The sequence below is a fragment of the Protobothrops mucrosquamatus genome, unplaced genomic scaffold, assembly GCF_001527695.2.
Source record: "Protobothrops mucrosquamatus isolate PMUCROS unplaced genomic scaffold, P.Mucros_1.0 scaffold397, whole genome shotgun sequence".
Taxonomy (NCBI): Eukaryota; Metazoa; Chordata; class Lepidosauria; order Squamata; family Viperidae; genus Protobothrops; species Protobothrops mucrosquamatus.
Window position 1 is genome coordinate 483,473 of NW_015386728.1, and position 22,945 is coordinate 506,417.

General features: G+C 43.4%; 2 protein-coding genes across 2 annotated transcripts in view; one reads left to right on the forward strand and one right to left on the reverse strand.

Moving 5' to 3' along the window:
* SCNN1D (sodium channel epithelial 1 delta subunit) overlaps nt 1-10,756 on the reverse strand; it is a 30,548-nt gene extending 19,792 nt beyond the window's left edge. Inside the window, exon 1 of the mRNA XM_015816051.1 lies at nt 10,751-10,756. Within this exon, the coding sequence (XP_015671537.1) occupies nt 10,751-10,756 (6 nt within the window). The remainder of the gene's footprint in view (nt 1-10,750) is intronic.
* Nucleotides 10,757-12,184: 1,428 nt separating this feature from the next.
* Nucleotides 12,185-21,817, forward strand: UBE2J2 (ubiquitin conjugating enzyme E2 J2). The gene is made up of 7 exons (XM_015816044.1): nt 12,185-12,232; nt 16,607-16,737; nt 18,142-18,182; nt 18,713-18,815; nt 19,566-19,704; nt 19,861-19,941; nt 20,464-21,817. The coding sequence occupies exons 2-7, from the start codon at nt 16,607-16,609 to the stop codon at nt 20,749-20,751; spliced, it is 783 nt and encodes a 260-aa protein (XP_015671530.1). The 5' UTR covers nt 12,185-12,232; the 3' UTR covers nt 20,752-21,817.
* The last annotated feature ends 1,128 nt before the right edge of the window (nt 21,818-22,945 follow it).

The window sequence follows — 22,945 nt, forward strand, 5'->3', positions numbered from 1 at the left end:
ACACTCTGCACTACAATTAAGACATGTTTCACTCCAGTATATAGCAATTATAAATTTGTTCCAGGCACCAACGGCAGGGCCAGACAATAAATGCCCAGGAAAGAGAGGAGGAGAAAAAAAAATACCTCTGTTTTGTGCACGCTTCTTCTTTGCTGTCTCTAGGATTTTGCTGAGTGGAGTTTGGCAGAGCTGTGAGAAGGCAACTCCGGGTTTGGCCTGAAGCAGCTGGCAACGTATCAGAATGGGATCCCGAGAAAGCGTTCCTTTATAACCACAGATAAGGCTTAGGAGCTGTCCAGCCTCACTATGCAAATTGGGACCGTTGAGTCATCTTCCCAAGGGGCTGGAGTTTCTCAGCCTCCAGTCCATCAGCTGGGTTTCCTTGCCTTTTCAAGGGAATCAGAAGTGATTGGACCAGAAAAGCCAGTTAGGAAGGGGTGGGAATGACAAATTTCACTTCACTGGAATGCTGGTTGTTTTGCTTTCTTTGGGATGGGATGGGAAGGACTCTTGGGAGGGTTTTTCCCGATGTGGTTTGGGCCGCGTTGTGCTCCGTTTCAGAACTGCTTGCTCCTGGGTTCCAGATTCAAAGATGCCCTTTGACAGTCCAGTTTCCCACCTCTTCTCACCCCTTTAAATAACTTGGATGTTTCTTCTGGTTTCTTAGAAGCTTTAGGACTTTAGGTGGCTGTCAAGTCACTTCCTGAATCCTCCGCAGTCCAAAGGTGGTCGTCTCCTGGACATGGAAGAGCTGCTCTGGTATCAAGAGAGAATATAATCAGAAATCAGGAGCATTTGCACTATTAACAAAACCTGAATGTCTTACACGTCTCCAATTTAAGCAATTTTTAGTCCTTTGTTTTGTTTCCTCCATCCCCCCCCCGGTGTATATACCAATGCCTAAGTGCGTAATAAAAGCACACTGCAAAAAAACCATACCCATATTCTATCAATTGCATTTCTTTTCTGAGAATTTAATCAACACACAGGAATATTTTTATTTATTAGATTTTCGTCTCGCCTTTTATTATTTTTATAAATAATTCCAGGTGGCAAATATACCTAATACGCCTCCCTTCCTCCTACTTTCCCCGTAACAACCACACTATGAGGTGGGTTGGGCTAAGAGACAGCGGCGGGCCCAAAGTCACCCGTCCATCTTTCATGCCTAAGGTGGGACTGGAACTCACTGTCTCTTGGTTTCTAGTCTTCTAGTTATGTCTGTATGTATGTAACTGGCTCTCAGTTACATACATACAGACATAAATACAGGATGTAAATACTGTATTGGGGGATTCTTATGCACAATTATCCATACTTTATTTTCTTGAGATCAGGAGAGCCAGAAACGTATTTGTTCGCAGATGGAATGTCTCAGACTCTGGATGTGAATATTGCTGACCAGGGAACAGACCTGAATCCAAAGATGTAATCTTAAATATTTTACAGCACCCATCTTACAGGTAACCACAAGTACCATTGTTCCCCTGGGCTATGGGCCCAACCTCTTCTGGCTTTTTGTTAGAAACTGCTTTTGCAGATAAGAAAACATCATTGTTATATACTTTCTACTTTATTGAATTGTCAGGTAAGGATTGGGAAAGCCAGACAGTGTGGTGCTTCAGCAATGCTGTCTGCTTAAACAACAGAACACCAGATTTATTAAACAGTCCAACTGAACGGTTTCCTGAAAAATATTAAAAATATAGGAGTCAGGAGTCCAGCTTTGTTACTGTTGAGGAAATTGTTGCAAAATTCTCTTGGAACCTGTTGCAAGGCCTGGAACCTATTTCAAACTCAGTTCCACTCGGAGGGCATCATCTTAACCTGAGATGTGACTAAAGCAGTACTAAGCCATTCCTCATCAAACAAAGTTACAGCAAGTTTTGGAATGTGTGACAAAATGTCTTCCTTGTAAAATCTTATACCCAATTGATCTGATTTAATGGGCATTAAGGAAATACCGGTAGTAGGTTAAGAAAAATGGTGCAGTTGGCACATTTCGAAACAGAGTGAGACAGACTGCACCCTGCTGAATTAATGTATAATGCAAGCCTTTATAAGATATAAATATGGCAAGACATGCACATGATGCATCCAAATCTGTGACCTTGAGGGTGAGGCTGGGGAACTAGTCCAAAAGTAACAAATACTTAAAAAAAAGTCAATGAGATGTACTGAGAAACTAGTGAAATTTAGAGATTAGAGATGCTGCTGGCAGGCAATTAAATTGTTCGTACAAGAGAGTAACTGTACTTTTTTTAATGTAAACCAAGTATCTGTGATGAAAGGGGATGCACAAACTCTTCAAACTGCTTGGAGAGTTCCTCCCACCCCCAAAAGTTTTGGTGCTTTTGCTACATTGCGGGATACACTTCCCTCTTGTGTGCAGTAGTTGTTTTGGCTAGAAAAGGAACAGCACACACTGCCTGACCATTGGAAATAGAAAGAACGAGGCTCTTAAGCTACCATTTTCTCCTAAGTCAGTGGTTCTCAACCTGTGGGTCGGGACCCCATTTGGGGTCGATCGACCATTTCATGGGGGTCGCCAAGCAAGGCTGTCCGCCATTTTTTTGTCCGCCATTTTTTTTGTCCACCATTTTTCCCCCCTTTTCCGGCGGGTGCCAGCTGGTGGTCGGCCTGCTCCATCTCTGCCGCTTGCCAGCTACGCCTCGGCCGGTGCAGGGGACGGAACCGCGCATGCGCGGCGCTCCCGGGCAGGGAAAGTCCTTGACTTACGACCGGTTGGGTAGTCCTCAACTTACAACCAGTTTAGTCCTCGACTTACGACCAGTTTAGTCCTCGACTTACGACCAGTTGGGGTCACGGCATTAAAAAGGTTGAGAACCACTGTCCTAAGTCTTGTGACTTTGACCACATCGTGTGTACCGCGATGCTATTTAGTCCATGGTACCCTGGGATTTTTTTTCAGGCACAGGAAGTAACATGAATTCTGTGTGCTCACTGCCTCTCTCACCTTTGCGTCACAGGAAAGATGCAGCTTGTATGTCATCTTACGTTTCAGAGCTGGTTACACTAAGAGTGCAAGGGTGAGATCAGTTACTTCATCTGTGGATCCAAAACAGGTTATCTCCCACTTCTACGCTGACTAATTTTTTCCTTTGATGTAACAAGTGCCATTTGCCCCTTGAGCAATATTAATTTTCCCCTTTGTATACTGTAACCTATTATTGCTACTTATCCCTTGTGCAAGGCTAAGACTAATTCTACTTTTTTTGGGGGGGGGGGGGAAACAAAAACAACCTTCTCTAACCTGTTTGGTATCTCTCTGTTCCAATCTTTTGCATACCACACAAAATCTTCCAGCCTAAAATATAATTACAGGAAACTTAGCAAAGAAATTGGGGAGGTTACTCTGAATTCACACACGCTATCTCTAGAGGAAAGAAAACTCTCAGTGTAATGTTTTGATGCCAAGATTTTCTCCTTACGGAGACTAGAAGGCAAGGAGAATCACCCGGGTTTGTTTTTTGGTTTTTTTTTTTTGTGAATTTAAAGTTGAATTGATTTGGACATTTGGAATCCAATCCTGTTGAATCTTCAGCTATCCATTAGGGTTTTTTTTAACTCAATTCCGAATCCCAAAGCATTCAAGATTATTTAATTATTTTAAAGAAATGCACTTAGTCGCGTCCATAGTTCAAAAACGCTCGTTTGGACATGTCTTTCAGTGCAAACTTTTACACGGATTATTGAAAAGCTAAACTCACAGGTTTATGCTTATCCTCAGTCAGGTGATTTTTCTTACTGAAAAGACCCACCTCCTTAACAGTTCATAGGAAGTTTTCACATTTATTTCCCCCTTTATACATCTATAAAGGAGAATATTTGTTGAAATGAGGGGCCCTTGGTGGTCTCTGAGCTTCCAGGTGTTTATTACCTGAACTAGGTCACATCAGTACCAGCAGAGAGTGGGGTTTGCTCTCAATTTATATTTATAGTGTTGGTGGAAGTGATCTTGGTGGTTCTTTGGTTGGGTTCCTAGCTTGTTTGGCAGTTCTGAGGGCATTGCATGCATGTGTGTACTCAGCCTTCTCCTAAAACTTGCAATGGTTCTCTTTTCCAGACAAGGCAATTTTTTTGCCCATTCAATGAGACTTCTAAAGATCCAGTCACAATCCTGTCGCGCAGGGCTCGTGTTGGTGGTGTCTAATTTTGGCATCACATTGTCAGCAGTAAAGGCAGTTCCTGAATCAGTCCTGTGTTTAGGTTCACACAATCCTCTAAAGAAGAAATTTACCAGATGACCTCGCAAGACACAAAGCCCCAAAGTCCAGCAGTCAGTTTTCAGGCAAGGTATTTTTTTTTTTTTAAAGAAACTCACATTCAGGTAGGTTTTATATATGTATTTAAAACACCTCTCTGGCATTTTTCATTTTTAAAATACTGGAAGCAGAATAAGCCCCTGACTGTTTCCTTGCTTTACATGGAGTGAGACAAAGAGAGTGGCAATTTTTAATTTTATTTTTTTTTAATAAAAAAAACAGGTGTTGAAAGATTATGATTCATCAATATACTTTAATTCATTTTATATTTCTATGATGTTGCCCTATGAATCATTCATTATAGCATGACTATTTGTCTGAAATGGTCTAGGGTTTCGTGCTTGAGCAGGGGGCTGGACTAGAAGACCTCCAAGGTCCCTTCCAACTCTGTTCTTCTATTATTCTGAATACACGGCTAAGATGAAAATGAGGTTCAAATTCTACAGCTTCAGAAAAAGGTCCAAATGGAACTTCCATGTGTAGGAGTAGTTCTGCTTCTAGAATATCAGTCGCTGGGCTGAGACATAAGGTTATTGGCTCTCTGATGCAGCTATTGGTAATCCAGCACAGCCACGCGCGGTAGTAAATGAAGAAAGCAGTCTTTATTTTCTTTTTTTCTTTTAAATCCTTTTAAGATGCCTTGTGCTTAGAGGGCAATGCCTTTGTCGAGAGGACACTCCTTTCCTGTGGGCAAAGAAGTATTTCAGATGGCTCAGGAAAGCGGACACGTGTGCTTGTCGGTGGATTCATTAAGCGGTTAACAAAAAAAATGCCCCCTAAAATGTGATCGCAATCAATTCATATTTGCTACCTATCAAAGGGATGTTGTTTTCTTTATTGGCCAAGAGACAATCTCCTGTACTTAAGAAGAGAAAAGGGGTTAAAGCTTTGAGCCAAAGAGGAAGAAATCAGAAATGATTCATAAGTTCTGGTCTTTTGGATGCTAGCTTTGGCCTTAGATGCACAGACTGGTGCTCTGAGAAGGGTGGAGCATTTATTTTCAACCGCCAATCCCAAAGTTCCAAGCTTGACCATAATATATCAATAAGTGCAAATGTCAAGTATTGGAGAAGGGGGTGAAATTCCTTTACTGAAAGCTGCTTGCAAGAATGACTGTCGATAAAAGAGAATATTCGTAGCTCAGAGTTGGACTGGACAGTTCTTGGTGCTCTCTGAGCTTGGTGGTCTTCTTGCAGACATTTCATCACCAAACCAGGTAACATCATCAGTGCTAGTTGTTATAATAAAACAAGAGCAAATCCATTTCCCTATCTAGCACCCAGAAGCCCTGAAGAATGAATAGGCTGAGAAAAGATGACTGAAGAAACCGGTTGAGCAAAAGTACACATTTTCCACATGCTTCAAAAAAAAAAAAACACCCACATCTTGCAGATTGATTTGTAAAATGAGAGAAGAAATGAAACTGAAATTGGCAATTTCTCCCCGGGTGTGTATGTGTGTGTGTGTGTTTGGGGGGGGAAGGGCATCTTTCAGGTGACATGTTGGGCTGTGAAATCTCCTGTGCTTTTCCAGTCAAGGAAACAGTGAGCTCCTTGTGGGCTTGGATGAAACAATCATCCTCAAACAAACAAGCCACACGAGACTGGAAGTGACACATCACACCTGCATCTCAGGTGGCAGGAAAATGCAAGCAACTGACCGTGTAAATTATTCTCCGACCAGGCGTTTAGAGTGCCATCGCAGACACACTTACGTATCATGGCCAGGTTCATGATACCCCCCGAAAGAGCTTGTCTGGAGGAATGAAAGCATCTTAGGAATGAGGCCAAAAAAATATAAGCCTCCTTAGCCGGGGAAGCAGGTTAGGTTTCAGTACAGAGACAGCTCCAAGTCAACTGGTGATTTGCTTCTGCAAATTCCATAAATGAGACTCGGGTTCCTCTAGGGGAGATGATTTTGGCTCAACCCAACTCTGTCATGTTGCAGCACAGATCATTTGCCTCAAGCTGCTGCTGATAGGTGATTACGGCAGGTCAAAGATGTACAGTATGTATAACTCTATGAATATACAGTATGTATAACTGTATAACTTCCAGTTGAAGGGATTCAAGCCCACTGCCTGTGTTGACTCATTGACTGGTTCAGAGCTTCAGTACATGGAACAAGGTTATGGGGTTTTCTGCTGGCAGTGTTTCAGCTTTTACTTTCTCTCCCTGCAGGTTCATGGAGAAATCCAGAAAGAATATTAGTTTTTAAAATATGTAACTCCCTTTGTTTCCAGGTTGCCTCCAAGAGAGCCTTCGGTGCTGAATTATAAATTACACCTCAGTCAAGGGCAGGTGAGGGAGAGGCTGCAAAGCATGATTCCTTGTGTCTTTCAGAAGAATTGCCTAAGGACTGGAGAGAGTGTTAATCCCGTGTTCCACGAAGATGATTTAAACCAGGAAAGAGAGCCAGGTTTAGCCAGGTGTATGTTGCAGGTTCTGGCACCAGTATATGTTTTTCATTGCTTCTTCCATCAAGGAGTTTCACATGTCATACATACAACTGGGCAATCAGAGCAGAATGTTTTACATGGTCCAAGAACTGAATGTGAATGTTTTTTTTATAACTCATTAAAATGCTTACAGCAGCGTTCTTCAAACCACTGCCTTCCATACTGGTGGACAATAATTCCTACTGGTGAGAATTTAATCATATGGGAGACTGTCACATAGGAAGGATTGTTATTCATGATGAGAAGCATCCACAGGAATTAATCTTAGAACGAATAGCAATGGTTCTCAAATGAAATAATAATAAGACTAGCATAAGCAATGGCTCTATTTTGGCAAAGGTCAAGTTTGCATCTTCTCTTTTTAAACCTTGGGAAATTGCACCCTGAGCAATATGTACATAGGTTTCTGATCAAAGAAAGCTGGAAACAGTCATTTCTATTTCTAATTACTATTGGCTGATTTATCAGTTGGGACCCTGTGATACATACCGGTAAATGAAATGAAATAAAATAAAACAAATAACATATTGCTCAGGGTGCAATTTCCCAAGGTTTAAAAAGAGAAGATGCAAAATTGACCTTTGCCAAAATAGAGCCATTGCTTATGCTAGTCTTATTATTATTTCATTTGAAACAGCATTTCAGTAGGAAACTCAAAAAGATTGTTGTATCTTTTCATCCTATCTGTTGACCACTTGAAAGCATCTGGCTGGCATCTGACTGGCCTTAAAAAAGAGTGCCAGACAAAAATGACCTTTGCTCTGATGCCATCTGACACTTTCTTTAAACCCAGGTTCTCTTGTGTATTCTTAGAGCTATTCCTTACTTAGTTCTGCTGACTCACAGCTGATAACTAGACAAATATGAAGGGGCTCTTATACTTTTGCGAATCTGATTCAGCAAACCTGGAAAGCTCTCGATGACTCCAGCCGTTCTTTGGAATTATGAAATGTTTAATGAATTGCGAAACGCCATTCTGATTAACTCGTTTACACTTGGACTTTTGCCTTATTTAAATATCCTGAAGTTTGGGTTCACTGTCACTTTTATCTCTTGGCCCTCTTCCTCTCTGTATTACATAAGCTTGGTGCTCAAAACGAAACGAAACGAAACAAAACTAGGTGAAGGTTCTCCCACCAACTGGAATTATCCGTTCCAGCGAATTCAAAACAGTGTCTGTACATCGATCACTGCCACTGCCTCTGAATGTTGTGCTCACAACACTCCTGTAACAGAGGCTGAGACTTAGAGAAATCCGTTCAATCTCATCCTTTTGTCTGGGTGGGGTTTTGAATGTATTGCCGTGATCTCCCCATCAGAAAATAATATGTAGTTGGTCATGGTCTATTTTAATACCCAAGAGTGGATACCTGGTAGAACTGTCAGCCTAGAAATGCAGATCTTAAGTACATTATATGGATATAGAAATGCAGTCATAAATAGATACAGGTAGTCCTCAACTTATGACTTAGTGTCCTTCTGAAGTTACGACGGACCTCCCCCAAAAGTACTTCTGACACGATTTTGAAATTCCAATGGACACACACACCAGTCATGTGATTGCATTTTGGACACTTGGAAACTAGCTCACCTTTATGGCCATTTCCAGCATCATATAACGGTGTTTTCCAATTATGGCTGCAAGTCGAGAACTACTTGTAAAATAAATCTGCACTGCCAACAGCAATGGAACTTGGGCTGCCAGAATTCACCTCCTTCATAACATCAGAGCATAATGTCTAGAAATGATACAAGGTTTTGTCTCCTTGAATTTTATAATTACTTGAGTTCGGCGAAACTGTTCAGCCACTTTGGGACTAAATCATAATACTCCTGGCTGTCATTAGAACGTGGTTTTTTTTAAAGCTGAAAAGCAAGTTACAATTCCTAATCATATATTTACCCCCCCCCCAAAAAAAAACAAAAACAAAGGACAAATGCTTTGCAAGACTCCTATGTCCATTATAGACTGAGACTTTAGGGTATTATGATATCTTTGGAGGGCAACAGACTGGGAGAGATATCTTTATGACAGTTTTTGAAAGTTAATTCATGAGCACTTCAAAATAAAACTGCTATTTCTAAAAGAACAAGGGTATATCGGTAGTCCTCGACTTATGACTATAATCGACTTGCTAAGTGAATTTTGCCCTATCTTATGACTTTTCCGGCCACAGTTGTTAAGTGAATCACTGTGATTGTTAAATCAGTAACAGGGTTGTTTAAGTGAACCTGGCTTTCCCATTGACTTTGTTTATCAGAAGGTTGCATAAAGAGGATCACACGACCCTGGGACACTGCAACCGTCATAAATATGAGCCATTTGCCAAGTGTCTGGACTTTGATCACATGGCCACGGGGATGCTGCCATGGTGGTAAAAACAGTCCTAAGTCACTTTTTTCAGTACCGTTGTAACTTCAATTGGCTGTAAGTCGAGGATTATTTGTATTGTTTCCTATCTTAGAGCTCATCTCCACACCATGATTTGTGTGCATGCTAGAGCTTAAGCACCTTTCCTCTTTCTTTCAGCACTTAAACAACTTAAATTCAGGATTGGCAGTTTTAGGATTTATACTAAGGCCCTACCCAAAAATTACCTTTGAAAAGGGCCTGTTGAGGCAACTACCAGAAAATCAAGACTGGAGAGCATTCCAGCTCACTTGGTGAGGGAAATTTTCACAGTACCATTGGCACGTGGAATTCCCACTTTGTGCAACCGGACACAGAAACCCATAGCTCAAATGATCCAGACTGATTATTTTCCTTGTCTATGAAGATTCTCAGTCATCTAGGTCATGGCTGTCCCCAAGGTGCTTTTTCAAAAGGCCAACTGGACTTTGTTTTTCCTTGAAGACGTTTCGCTTCTCATCCAAGAAGCTTCTGGGATGAGAAGTTAAACATCCTCAAGAAAAAAAAAGTTCAGCTGACTTTGGAAAACGCACCTTTGGGATATCATTCTCCTGCCTTTTCCACCATGCTTAGGAATACACTAATGTTGAAATGATAAAGAAACAGCAAAACAACAGAACTGCATTACATCCTTCAGCAACCCAAGATGGTGGGGTGAGGAACTGTGCCAGCTCATTTAATAACATCGGTTCTCTTAGTTTTGCTCCCCATTTCTGTCAGTGGAGCAAAAGCTAATGACCACTCAGTGCACTTGTTTGGACTGGAAAAGACTGGAAATATCTGTGAGGGTGTCACTCAGTGAATAAATATTTAGATTTAATTTATGTAAATGCTTCGATTTAAAAATTTATTTCCATCAAAATCTGAGAGGCTGTTTTGCTGCGAGCTGATTCTTTTCAGTACGAAGAACCAGCAGACCAACTATAGTCACAATTATAATCCATGAATTCCTCAGGAGCTGAGCTCAAACTGAAGAAGAATTTAACCTCAGTTTAATTATAACGATGTTTTGCTTACCTTCAACTTCGACTCCATGTCAGTCGACTCTCCACCTGGAATGGATCCCCGAAGAAGGAAAAGACAAAATCCCAGGTTGTTTTCTGCCTTGGCAAAGTGTATCCATGCCCAAAATGGCCAGGCTGATCTGGAGAGTTTCGGCCTTCCTTTGGGAAGAGGAGTGATGCCTGATCCTACAGTCTGATTAATCTGCATGCAGGAGAAAACAAGACATGTTGAAATCTTTTTTTCAAATGAGCCCTAGCTGCCCTGGCGATGCACGTGGGATCACCTAATGGCAGTATTAAAATACCAGAGAAATGACTGTAACCTGTCAAGCAGCATTAGCTATCCCAAGGAGTGAGCTGGATAGTGGTGAGGAATAAGGCGTGTTCATTAAGCTACTTTGATGGATGCCTTTTCATCCTGACAGATGATTGATTGTCATACTAGGCCAATGCAACGAAATGGGCCTCTTGTAGTAGAAAGGAAGGTAGGTAAATAGGTAGGTAAGTTTTCAGATAAGTGGGAAGGAAGGGAGGGAGGGACTGACTGCCTAAATTGTTACCCATAGTGTTGCAAATTGGGGTATTTACTTACCTTCATGGTCTGTATAGAAATTTAGAACTAACCTCGGGGAAAGAGAAGGTATGAGTGAACCAGTAAGAGGGGAAGGAGGGAGGGAGGGAAATTGTCAGAAGAAATCATAATGTAGTTCTTTCCTCCTTTCCAAAAATAATAAAAACCTCTTTAATAATCAGCTTTCAACATTCCTTTTCATGCCCAAAATATTCCTATTAATTTGCTGTTTAGAATATTTTCTCTTTCTTACAGATACCTAGAAAGCTGGTTTTTTTGGCCCTGAGGCCAAGGTTAGAAAGAGAAGGAGCAAAAGGAAGGGTAATAGAGACAAGAAGCATTAAAAAAAATAGACCAAGTAAAAAATGGGAGACGCAATTAAGCTCTTCTCTGTAAACATTAATGGTTTAAATCTACCAAGAAAAAGAGTACAAACGTTTAACAAATTAAGGAAATTGGATGCAGATGTGATATGTCTTCAGGAAGGTCATATAAAAAAGGATTATAGAAAATTACTAGAGAATGTAAAATTAGGAACACTATGCACAACATTAGCGCAAAACAAGAAAGGAGGAATTGCTATATATGTCAAAGAAAAAATAAAATCAAAATTAATATATTCGGATGAAGAGGGGAGAATTTTAATGTTGGAAATAGAATTAGAGCAAAAACAAATCTTATTCACGGCAGTATATGCACCAAACAATAATCAACATGGAGTTACATTTTAACTACTATCCAATTATATATATATAAAAAAAAAGTTTGAAAAAGATGATCTGAGGGAGCACAAGCACCTTCAAGTAAAATAGGTGTTTGTCACTTTGCATATTTTCCGGGTGTGGGCGTCGAAAAGATTCATTGCTACAAATATGAGGTATTAAACATAGAGTTTATTCTCGACTTTTAAGGTTATTATTATTATTATTATTATTATTATTCTGAACTCCTCTCTGTTCATCCTGGGCGCATCCCCGTGCGGTTTCCACGGCAACGGGCCCAAAGCGCGGGAAAAGGACCAAAGCGTCTCGAGCGGCCCGCGCAAGCGCACTCTAACATTCCAAACGAATAAAGAGGCGGGGAGATTGCTCCGCCCTTCATCCGTCCGCCTTGGAAAAAAACTCGAGCGGCTCCATTCATTCCGACTACGACAAAAGGCGGAGCCAACGCGTCAACGGCATGGGCGTCGCTCTAGCCCGCCCTCTGCGGAGCTCTATGGCAACTGGCCTAAACCTTTCTTCCCTCGGTTTTTCCACCCTGGCCTGCCGGAAGTGCCCTTCCCTCCCGCCGGAACCGGAAGTGGCGAGAAGCAGGGAAGCCGGCCTCTAGTTGGGCCTGCCCTGGGCAGCCATCTTGGAGGGTCGCGGTGGCCGGAGTTGGGGAGCCGCGTCGGAAGGAGACAAGGCGCCGCTGCCGCCGGGTTGAGAAGCTGTCTCCGGCGCCAGCTGCCCTCCTTCCCCTTCCCCCGCCCCGAGCCGGAGGACCCGAGCCTAGCAAAGAGAGGTAAGGGCTCGGAGCCGGGGGACCCTTTTGTTATTGAGTGCCGGACTACTGGCCCCATGGTGCTGGCTCCCGTCGGGGTCAGCCTTGAGCTGCCTTAGCAAGGCCGGGGGTGGGGGGGGAATATTTCCCTCTTACTCGCTCTCCTCCGGGGGGGGCTGGTAGTTCGTGGGGGGTGGGGTGGCCGAGATCAGCTATAAGGGATGAATCCCGGAACCGGGTTGGGCAGGTTGTGTGAATGCAGCCGGGCGGGGCTCCTGATGGGGGAAGCCGAACACGTGGAGGCGAAACGGCTCCTGGGGAGGTGACGAGGACCCCCCCCCCCGCTCCGCCTAGCTTCGGTTTTTGCTAGCTGGGGTTTCGGGTTGCTGACTTCCCCACCGAGAGGCAGATGCTGAAACTCCCCATAATCCCCCCTAATTCCCGGCTAACAGCTGGGGCTTCTGGGACTTGTGGTTGTGGTCTCCTCTGGCTGTCATAAAGCTATTTTATATCCCTAGACAAGCATCTGGGGGGGTGGCAGGGATGGCGGGGGGTGGGGGGGCAGGCAGGCAGGCACTTGGCAAAGGCAGCCAGTAAGATGAATGAATGGCCTTGGCTTGACATACTGTGCTAAACTAAGCTGGAGCTTTTGGTTTAGTGGCTCAGCTAAGCTATTGTGGCTTATTCACTGAGCTATCTCTTAATTGATTTATTTGACTTACACGCCTCCCGACTCACACAATAACTTTTGGCGGCTCACGGTTGGTTGCGTAGAAACACGGAAACCAAAGGAGTCAAAAGAAAACCCAGCAAGCATCTGGAACCGAAGAACAGAACGGCAGCGGAACAAAATAAAGGCCACCTGTTGTACAGTCCATTCAAAAGCCTTTCCTTCTGGATAAGTTCCCTCTATCCAGGTGATCGGGGGGAAGAACGACGCTTTTAGGCTCCTGACAGGAGGTGACTCTGTTTCAGAGAAGGGGACCCAAAGCCAGAGCTCACAGGATGAGCTGGGAGAGTTGGAGACAGGCAGTAACCTGGCCTTGTGCCACGAAGGGCTTTACTGAATATTAAATCTCAATCTTGAATTAAACTTGCCAATTGCTAGGGAGCCTGTGGAACTCGGAGTGCACAAGTGTTACGTGTGTACCAAGGTGTAGCTATAATTAGTTGCGCTGCTGCATTCTGGAACAGTTGCAGCTTCTGGGTGGCTTTCGAGGGCCTTCCCATATTCAGATCACAAGTGACCATAAGGAACAATTGCTGGAATTGGGTATGTCTAGTCTAATGAAGAGAAGGACGAGGGGGAGCATGATAAGCAGTGTTCCAATATCTCAGGGGCTGCCTCAAAGAAGAGGGAGTCAAGCTATTCTCCAAAGCGCCTGAAGGCAGGACAAGAAGCAACGGATGGAAACTAATCAAGGAGAGAAGCAACCTGGAACTAAGGAGAAACTTCCTGACAGTTAGAACAATTAACCAATGGAACAACCTGCCTCCAGAAGCGGTGAATGCTTTTAAGAAGAGACTGGACAGCCATTTGTCCGAAATATTGTAGGGTTCCCTGCCTGAGGAGGGGGTTGGACTTGATGACCTCCAAGGTCCCTTCCAACTTTATTATTATCTGGATCATCGCACAGTCAGCCAGATGTTCAGACTGGATTTGGCATTTTGTCTACCTATCGAGTCCTTACCAAGGACCTGGGATAGGCAGATGTGGATGTTGGATGGTATTACAGATATCATCGCAGGATGGAAGCAGTTCCTAGTAAGGCTGCCTTTTGCAATTGACCAATGGCGATTTTTTTATTGTTGTTGTTATTATTATTATTATCTGACACATGAGATAACGGCCCTCTAGTCACAACTGCCCTGTGGTCCTCCAGCAGAAGCCCGAAATTGAAGATCCCTAAACTGCATCTCGGTTCGGATTGTGGGAGTTCTGCCCCATCCAGAAGTACCGTAAGAGAATCCCCCAAACGCAGCACACTCAAAACCTGCAGCTGTTTGGGTTGAGCCAAAGCTTATTTCTCACTAACCAGATCCCCACAGCCTCCAGTCACTAGGAAGGAATCTTAAGTTTGCCTCGGGTGGAGTTGTATACTGATTTTCATTGACTTGGTAATAGACATTCAACACAGTCTAAAGCAGTTTCTGAAAGGTGTAGATTGTCCCAGTTAATAGCTGCAAATCCATTTTGTCTGATGTAACCTTGTTTAACCTTTCTGATGTAACCTTGTTTAACCTTTCCTCCTTCATCTGGGTCACCATTCCAGTCTGGCTGTCACATTGGGCCTGGTGCTGTCCATCTCCTCTTGTTTGTCCCCAGCCTCTGTCCTTTGAGCCTTTGCTCACTGGGAGAGACCAGTTCTCTTTCTGGAAAAGCTATCAAAACTTAGAATTAAGGAGAAATTTCCTGATAGATAGAACAATTAATCGGCGGAATGACTTGCCTCCAGAAGTTGTGGATGCTCCAACACAGAGGTTGTTTTTTTTTAAAGAAGAGATTGGACAACCATTTATCTGAAATGGTATAGGGTCTCCTGCTTGAGCAGGGGGCTGGACTAGAAGACCTTCAAGGTCCCTTCCAACTCTGTTATTTTGTTGGAAGAAGGTCATGGCTTCCTTGTTAGATTGGACCAGTAGCAGAGAACCGCAGAAATGAGAAGTGGGGAGGAAGTGCAGGGTGCCCCAGATTAGCTCGACCTGCCAGCATGGTGGAGTAATCCCAAATTATTTTCTTGCGAAATGCAGTAGGCCCTCTCTAAGAAATTCTCCATTTCTCACAAGGAAAATTATCTTGTGGAATTAAGCCAAGCCTCTATTTAACAAGGCAGCCTTTTTTTCTTCTGCGGAAAACGTCCCCACCGCTAATAGTCCAAGACTCTTGTTATTGGAAATTAAACTGGCAGGCTTTTTGTGCCAGGGAAAAGAATTAATACATTATTATTATTATTATTTGGGGTGTGTTTGTATCTAAGCACAGCAGAGAGTTTCTTTCTTCCCCCTAACAGTCCCGTGAGACTGATTTGTGCCTCTTGTTTCCTAGAGTCTACTTCAGCTCCCTTGTGACCTCCAGATTTAGTTATTTGTACGTATGATTCAGCTGTACCTAAGCAAGGAGCTGGTGAGATGAACTGGATTTTGCCTTCCATCATCCTTAGTCAACCAAGGTCATGGTGGAATTTCCTAGCTTGGTAATTCTGGAAGGTACCTGGATGAGAATAGGAATTGATCCAGGCAAAAGTGGGAAGCAAACAGATTTGGGGCAAGTTTCATACAAAGTTGAAATGGTATTTGGATCCAGTTTGCAAGCGCAGAGCAGTGATGGAGAGGAGGGATGTAGTGATGTAACAGGGATGGAGAAGAGCTCAGTGTGTTTAAACCAGAAGGGGTTTTATTTAGGGTTTTATCCAAATGAGGCTCTCAGCTTGCCTTTAGGTGGCTCCTGGATGAAGGGGAGCAAATTATTTTTATGACTATTACCCTGGTGGGAGGGAAATTGTTTCTATGACCGCTGTCTGATTAGAAGGATCAAGCGATCATATCGATTGGTTGATTAGAAGGAAATAACTCGTCCTGATTAGGTTAGCACTGTCAGCTCTTGACACGAGGCTGTTTTTTACAGTTTCCTAGCTTGCTTGCAATAGTTATTCCAACAGAAAGTTTAAAAGGTGAATTTCTGTCTCTTCCTTTGCATTTTCTTTTTAAAAATCCTAAGATTGTTTTGGTCAGTCTTTGGACCCGTAGTTGTACGATCTTTCACCGAAACACGTGAAGCCTGTTCCTCGTCCCTCTGCAAATGTTAAAAAGAAATGGGCTTGGTTTGGCTTAGAAATAATCTCCGGGCTCTTTTGCCAACCGAAGGAAAGTGCACTGCAGTTCTGGGTTGCTTCTGGTGTCTACCAAACATTTGCCTTCTTCCCCAAAGCTGGTACAGCACGCCAAGATGCTATTGGGACTGCAGCCCCCCCCCCCCAATTTTTCTGGCCAGGTTCAAAGGAGGATTTTTGGAGTGGGCGATGCTTGAGTTCTTATTGATGCTTGAATGTCTCCTGGTCTTTGTGGCGACACTGATCCAGTTTTCTTTCACGCTTTGAAAGGAGTTTTGAAAGGAGTTCTAGCAGAGAGGGGTCCACGGAGTTATTGACCATCCAAGCAAATGTTTCTAGTAGGTTGTGTGAAGGTGGGCAGAGCCCTGTGTAACTCTGAAAACTCAGCCTGGCTGCCCTAAGCAAACATTGGAATGGTGGCAGTGGAGCTGGAATGACAGCAATTAAAACTTTTATTTACCCTAACCGCTTTGAGGCGGTTGGCTGTCGGCTTCTCTTGAGCTCCTGGAGCCTAAAATTCTTTGAATTGGTTGTTCAATTGTGCGTCTCCCCTTTCTGCCTCCAGATGAGCAACTCCAGCAACAAGCGCGCCCCTACCACGGCCACCCAGCGACTCAAACAGGACTATCTGCGCATCAAAAAAGATCCAGTGCCTTATATCTGTGCTGAGCCTTTACCATCCAATATCCTTGAGTGGTAAGAATTGGGAGGGGGTGTGTGTGAACCTGAAAGGCATCAGAGATTGAACCTCCTTAAAGCAAGAATGGGGAAAAAAAGTGGTAGGGACGTTCTCTAGCAGGGCCCCCCGGGCCAGGGCTGTGGAGTCGGAGTCGGAGTCAATTTTGGGTACCTGGAGTCGGAGTCGGCAAACAATGCACCGACTCCGACTCCTACTAAATTTAGATTGGAATTTAAAAAAAAAGCAAGTTTAAATGTCCCAATTCACAAAAAGTTATAATTAATGACTTCTCTACTGTAAGAATAAAGACCAATGCATGCAGTGCCTCACGTAACCGCAAAACGAACACGTTAAGTGACCGCAAAGAAGCATGCTTTTCATGTGCTTCACTATATGGCACGCAACGCACAATTAGGAGCGGCAATACTTATGCTTTCCATAGTGTTGTGTTCTGCTGTTACAGGGAACGCAGCGCCCATGGGTAACCTAGCCTCTCACTGATAAGGGATTAAGTAAATATGTTTTTTGCAGGACTAGAGACACTTGTATAAGTGAAGGGAATGGAGGGTCAATAGACTGAAGCTGTAAACCATTGGAAAAACTGCTGTCATTCAGCTAAGGCTATAAAAACGTGTAAACTCCGATTGTTAGCTTATTAATACAGAGGAGTCAGGGAGTCGGAGTCGGAAGTACAAAAAACTGAGGAGTCGGAGTCGGAACATTTATCTACCGACTCCACAGCCCTGCCTGAAAGGCATCATTGATTGAACCTCCTTAAAGCAAGAATGGAAAAAAAAGTGGTAGGGACGTTCTCTAGCTGGGCACCCCCGGGCTGCAGCCCACTAACAGCCTGTGGCCTGTTCAGAATTGGGCTGCACGAGTGGCTAGCCGCAGCGCACGTATGCATGCACGCACGCAGCTCAACTTGTGCGAGCAGTGAGCTGGCAGACACTTGCACACGTGTGTGCCAGCCACCGTTCGTGCAAAGGTCGGGGAGCGTTGCTCTAGAGGCTAAAATTCCTGATCTGGCTCACTTTTCCCATAGTCTCACCAGCCACTTAGTATTTTTCGCACTGTTGGAAGTTGGGAGTATTACTTAACCGTGCCTTTTAAGAACATCTCTTCTTCCTTTCTGTTAATAAACTCCCACCTCCACTAACGGTGAAATTTGCAGATCAATCTGCAGACCTAGCAAGAAGAAACCGGGAAGCAGACATGATAAATAACGGCAGTCAGAAATAATAGCGGGATTTAGAAGTAAGGCTCTGATATAACAAGGTCTTCTTCGTGGGCATCGGGTGCAACAGAGCAGATTTCCATCTGGGGATCTTCTGAAAGGACAGGACACCCTCATTCCTCACTTCTAGATTCGAAACATGACCTGTGTAATATACTTGTGTTTTGTTTGTTTGTTTTTGTAGGCACTATGTTGTACGTGGACCTGAAATGACACCCTATGAAGGTAAATCATAGTTTAGCAGCATGAGCCTTCCTCGTGGAGTTTTGTTGAGATCATCACCCACATGTGTTATTTAGTCTTGCTTGGAAACAAAGAGTTCTGGGTGGTTTGTTTTTTTTCCTGTTCTCCTTGTTTGCTATTTTTATATGCATGTGTGTTTGGTATATATCATAGAATCCTATGTACTTGGTCAAGAAAGCATCAACTTCCAAAATTTATTTCCAGGAATGTTTGTAGATGCCAGATGAGATTCAGATGCTTATTGAGAGAATAAAAAGGGCGATGGGCTGGAATCTAGAATTGCTAGCATCGTAGGAGGATAAAGGAGATGGCCAAAATAACTCATGAGGCAGGAGTTGTTTTATCTACATATTTCAGAGGGCTTTCTCCTTCTCATCAAGTTGCTTGTAACAAAAAGGGCCCCACAGTTAAATCCAGAAGTTCTCTCCTCAAACAGTTCGGTAACTCCTTTGGACAAGGTGATTTGCTGTGAAATTTAAAAAAATGTTCTCTTCCCGCTATTCCTGTTTTAGGTGGCTACTACCATGGGAAGTTAATTTTCCCCAGAGAATTTCCTTTCAAACCTCCAAGTATTTATATGATCACACCAAATGGAAGATTTAAATGCAATACAAGGTAAGATCTTTGCTTAATATTTCCTGGTCTTTTCTCGGCCAGTGATTTGATTCCCCTCTCGCTGTTAAGGACACGGGAAATATTTCACTAGCGACGTCTCTTGAGCTTGTGGTACCATGTTTTGAAGTAAACCAGCATCTTCGCTTTGAACGCGATTGCTTCAGCCCTGCTTCTTCTCGGTTGTCTTGGATATAGAGTTGGCGCTACAATTGACCCGCAGGTTTCTGTTGGCTAAGCTAGCCGGTTGTTAAGTGAGTTTTGCTCCATTGTACGACCTTTGTCGTCGTTAAGCAAAATCGCTGCAGTTGTTAGATCACGCGGTTGTTAAGCTTCCCTATTAATTTGCTTGTCAAAAGGTCGCTGGAAATGAATCACAAATGGTGATCAGATGACCCGGGCAGTGCAGCCGCCATAATTAACATGCCAAATGCTTGAATTTTGATCACGTGGCTGGGGGCGCGGCAACATCTGTAAGGGTGAAAAACAATCGTGTGTCACTTTTTTCAGGACCATGGTGGCTTCAAACGATCTGGGAAGGGTAATTCAGACACGTCTGGAAACACTCTTAAATTTCACTCAGGCTTTACCCCAGGCCTGTAGTGACAGTTCCGCGAAGGAACCTCCGGTTTTGCTTAATTTGGTTAAGAAGAGTGGAAGCGTTCATGGCATTCAAAAAAAATTCTTGTCCTGGTAAACACGCTCTGTCTCTCTGCTGTGACTAAGCTTCGGGTTTTCTGCTTTGTTTTGTAGGTTGTGTCTTTCCATTACTGATTTCCACCCCGACACATGGAACCCAGCTTGGTCAGTCTCCACAATCTTGACAGGCCTTCTTAGTTTTATGGTTGAAAAAGGCCCCACTCTGGGCAGTATAGAAACGACAGAATTTACGGTGAGTCTCTATGGCTGGCTGCCATTTTCTTCACTGCCGATTAAAAAAATCGGCCGCAAAGGAATCCGCAGGGAGAGAATAACGGGACTCTTGGTTTCATTTCCATTCAAATGGCAACGCCAGCCTGACTTTTCTCTTCTCTTCTTGCTCCGTCAGAAGAGGCAACTGGCTTCGCAGAGTTTAGAATTTAACGTAAAAGACAAGGTCTTTTGTGAATTGTTTCCTGACATGGTGGAGGTAAGTGACAGGCTAGTTTTTCCCTTGAGCGATATTTCCAATTATTGGGGGGGGGGAGCTTAGTTATACTGGGTCATTTTTTGATTTGGAGATGTCCACCACTCCAGGGCAACATTTGCTTCACCTAGAAATCCAGCCCATTCTTGTGAAAAGGCTCTTGTTGTATCACAACCTGAGCCCATTTCCAGCCTCATCTTAGTGTCTGTGGCTTGCTTGTGAGCAATAATCCCATTAGAGAATGAGCTTAGACATCTCTATAGTGGAAGTCTCTTTGGTTTGGGAACCTTCCACCTGCATAAAAAGGAGCTTGTCATAGGGGAAAATCTAAGATCTTGGGTTTTGCCAGAAAAAAAATAGGAACCTCCCATCTGAAAGCTGAAAAGGTTTAGTTCAAACCCAGACTGGTGAAACTAGTTCCATCTTGAATAGACTTTGGTTTGCTTCATTGAAAGAATTTCACCATGGCGTGGCCTCCATTTGATCACTTCCTGCTGTCTCTCCTGCCCTTCTTGGCTTCTCCAGGAAATCAAGCAGAAACAGAAGGCACGAGAAGATCTCCACAGCCGGCCAACGACTCTCCCGCTTCCGGATGTCATCCCTGACGGGGAAGCTCATCATGGCCAGAACGGCCTGCCAATTCTTAACGGGCACCCGCCTTTGGCTGCAGCTAACAACCCCCTTGGCCTCCAGCAAGCTAACCGCCATCATGGACTCCTGGGTGGAGCTTTGGCAAACTTGTTCGTTATAGTGGGCTTTGCGGCTTTTGCGTATACAGTGAAGTATGTCTTGAGGAGCATTGCGCAGGAGTGAGACGCTCTGGAGTTCTCCTTCTCCTTCCAAGTCTGGGTTCTGAGACCAAAATAACAGTAGTGGCAGGAAGGAAACAAAACATTTGGGACTCTGTGGGTCTCGTACTCCCGACTGTGGGGCTAACTGCTGTGATGTGTACAGGGTTTCCTTTTTTTTTTTTTTAATTACTGGTTTGGCTCATGGAATTAGTTTTGTTGGAAGGGAGGGAAAAACCCTGTTTGGGATTGAAAAGGATGTGATGGGATGGAGGAAGGAAGAGGACAAACACACTGTCTCCCAAGAAAAGAAGAAGAAGAAGAAAAAAATCCCTTTCTGAAACAGGTAAATTGTAGGATCTAAATTTACCGGCCTGCAAAATCCCTGTGTTTCGTTTTTCTTTTCTTTTTTTCAGAGCACTATGAATCAGTTCTAACATCTTGGAGTTTTTGAGAAGTTGGGCAGAGGCATCCACTTTAAGGCAACATGGGTTTTTTTGGCGATAGGAAGATGGGGTGGGAGAGCATGGGCAGTCCATGCCTGTTTTAATACGGATGGGTAGATCTCTCAGAAAAGGAGGGTAGAGGAATAAGGAGCGCTCTTGTTTCCTTAAGAGATCCCCTTAGATCACCTCGCTTGACGTGCTGGTGTTTGCTGCTGAACGGGTTCCCAAACTGAGCAGATGTTTGGATGAACGCTAGATCCTCGAGGCAGCATTTTACATACTACGCTTGCCCGATGCCAGAGAGTGAATTTACAGTTCTTTTAAAATAAAGTTTGGAGTGAGGGTAAGCATAAAGCTTTTTGAGCCACCCCAACAAAGTTAGAGGAGTTTTGGTGCTAACAGACACAGCCTGGGTTTACGCAAGAGAGAAAACTTTTCCACTCTCCCACGCAACCACAAGGGTACAGTGGCCTGAGTAACAGTGTGTGTTTTAAAGCAGGCACGTTCTTTGCCCAACTCATCACAATGTGCAGTTTTTCTTCTTATAATTCTGGCCCAATTAAAAACGTGCCCAATTGCTCTTTAAAAGAGAGAGGCAGGACAATGGCCAAATCTTACCAGCTTTTGTTGGCCTTTTGATCAGCATTTAAAAAAAAAAAAAAAAAATTGTCAAAGTTTGATGTTCTGTCTTCTTTTCTTTCAAAAGCACCCCGTTTGATGACTTGAGGTTGCAATCATGTTATGTTTTATAATTCATCTCCAGGTTTTGCTGCTAAGGAGAAGGGGAATGAAAGAGTCAAGCCTCAGAGACGATGGTCTGGGAGGGATTTTTTCAATAAATTCCTTCTGTGTTTGATACCCGTCCTCTTCCCCCCCCCCCCCCATTAGTGCTATGCTTTGTCTTGCAGTTAATCAGCTCCAGTTGAAGGTATCTTTCTAAAGCAGGGATCACTCAAAAGCTAGGACCTCAAGAAGGTTGATTTAACTTGCTTTACAGGACAAGTTAAACAGATAAATGTTCTGGGGCGAAAAACCTACTTATTCTCAACCAGAACAGCTGGACCTTTACATTCCCCATTTTGGGGCAGGGAAAGAGACCCCACAGTTGTGCTTCTGGGATTAGTGTGATGTTTTGCCCATCCAGCTTATCTGGCTAAAATAAATACCTTCCCATAGCCAAAAACAAAGAAAAAGAGAAAAAACAAGCTAAGCCCAACCCATTTAGTGTGGTTTTCCTGTTATTAGACCCCCCCTCCATTGGTATTGCCAAGGTTGAAAGTATGTCTTTTTAAGCTTTCCCTTCGTTCAAAGTTATTTTAAAGATGAGATTTCTGCTTTTTGTTCAAAGTTTTGAGTTACTGGTTTTATTCCTTTTTTTGTATAGGTTTTTTTTTTTCTGGAACCCATGCACAAAACAAATTGGAAATGTTGACTTTATGAAATGATATGGAGTATTGACTGGGGAAAAGCAACCAGAAAGGATTAATTAAATCCATAAGCTGTTTAACTTAAATGAAGAGTGAATATCTGCTTTTGACCAATTTCTCTGCCAGTAGGTGTGGTTTAGTTGTAACTCTCCCAATAGCTCTATCAGTGAACAAACGTTTATTAAAACCTCGTTGTCAGCGTGTGAATGGGAGAGAGGACTACAATAGACAATAATTTTAAGAAAGCCTTCTCAGTATGCCAGACGCTATTGTGGATTACATCTCCCATCATCCTGGGCAACAGGGATCTAGGACAAATTGGGGAAGGGTATTTGGGGAGACTGAT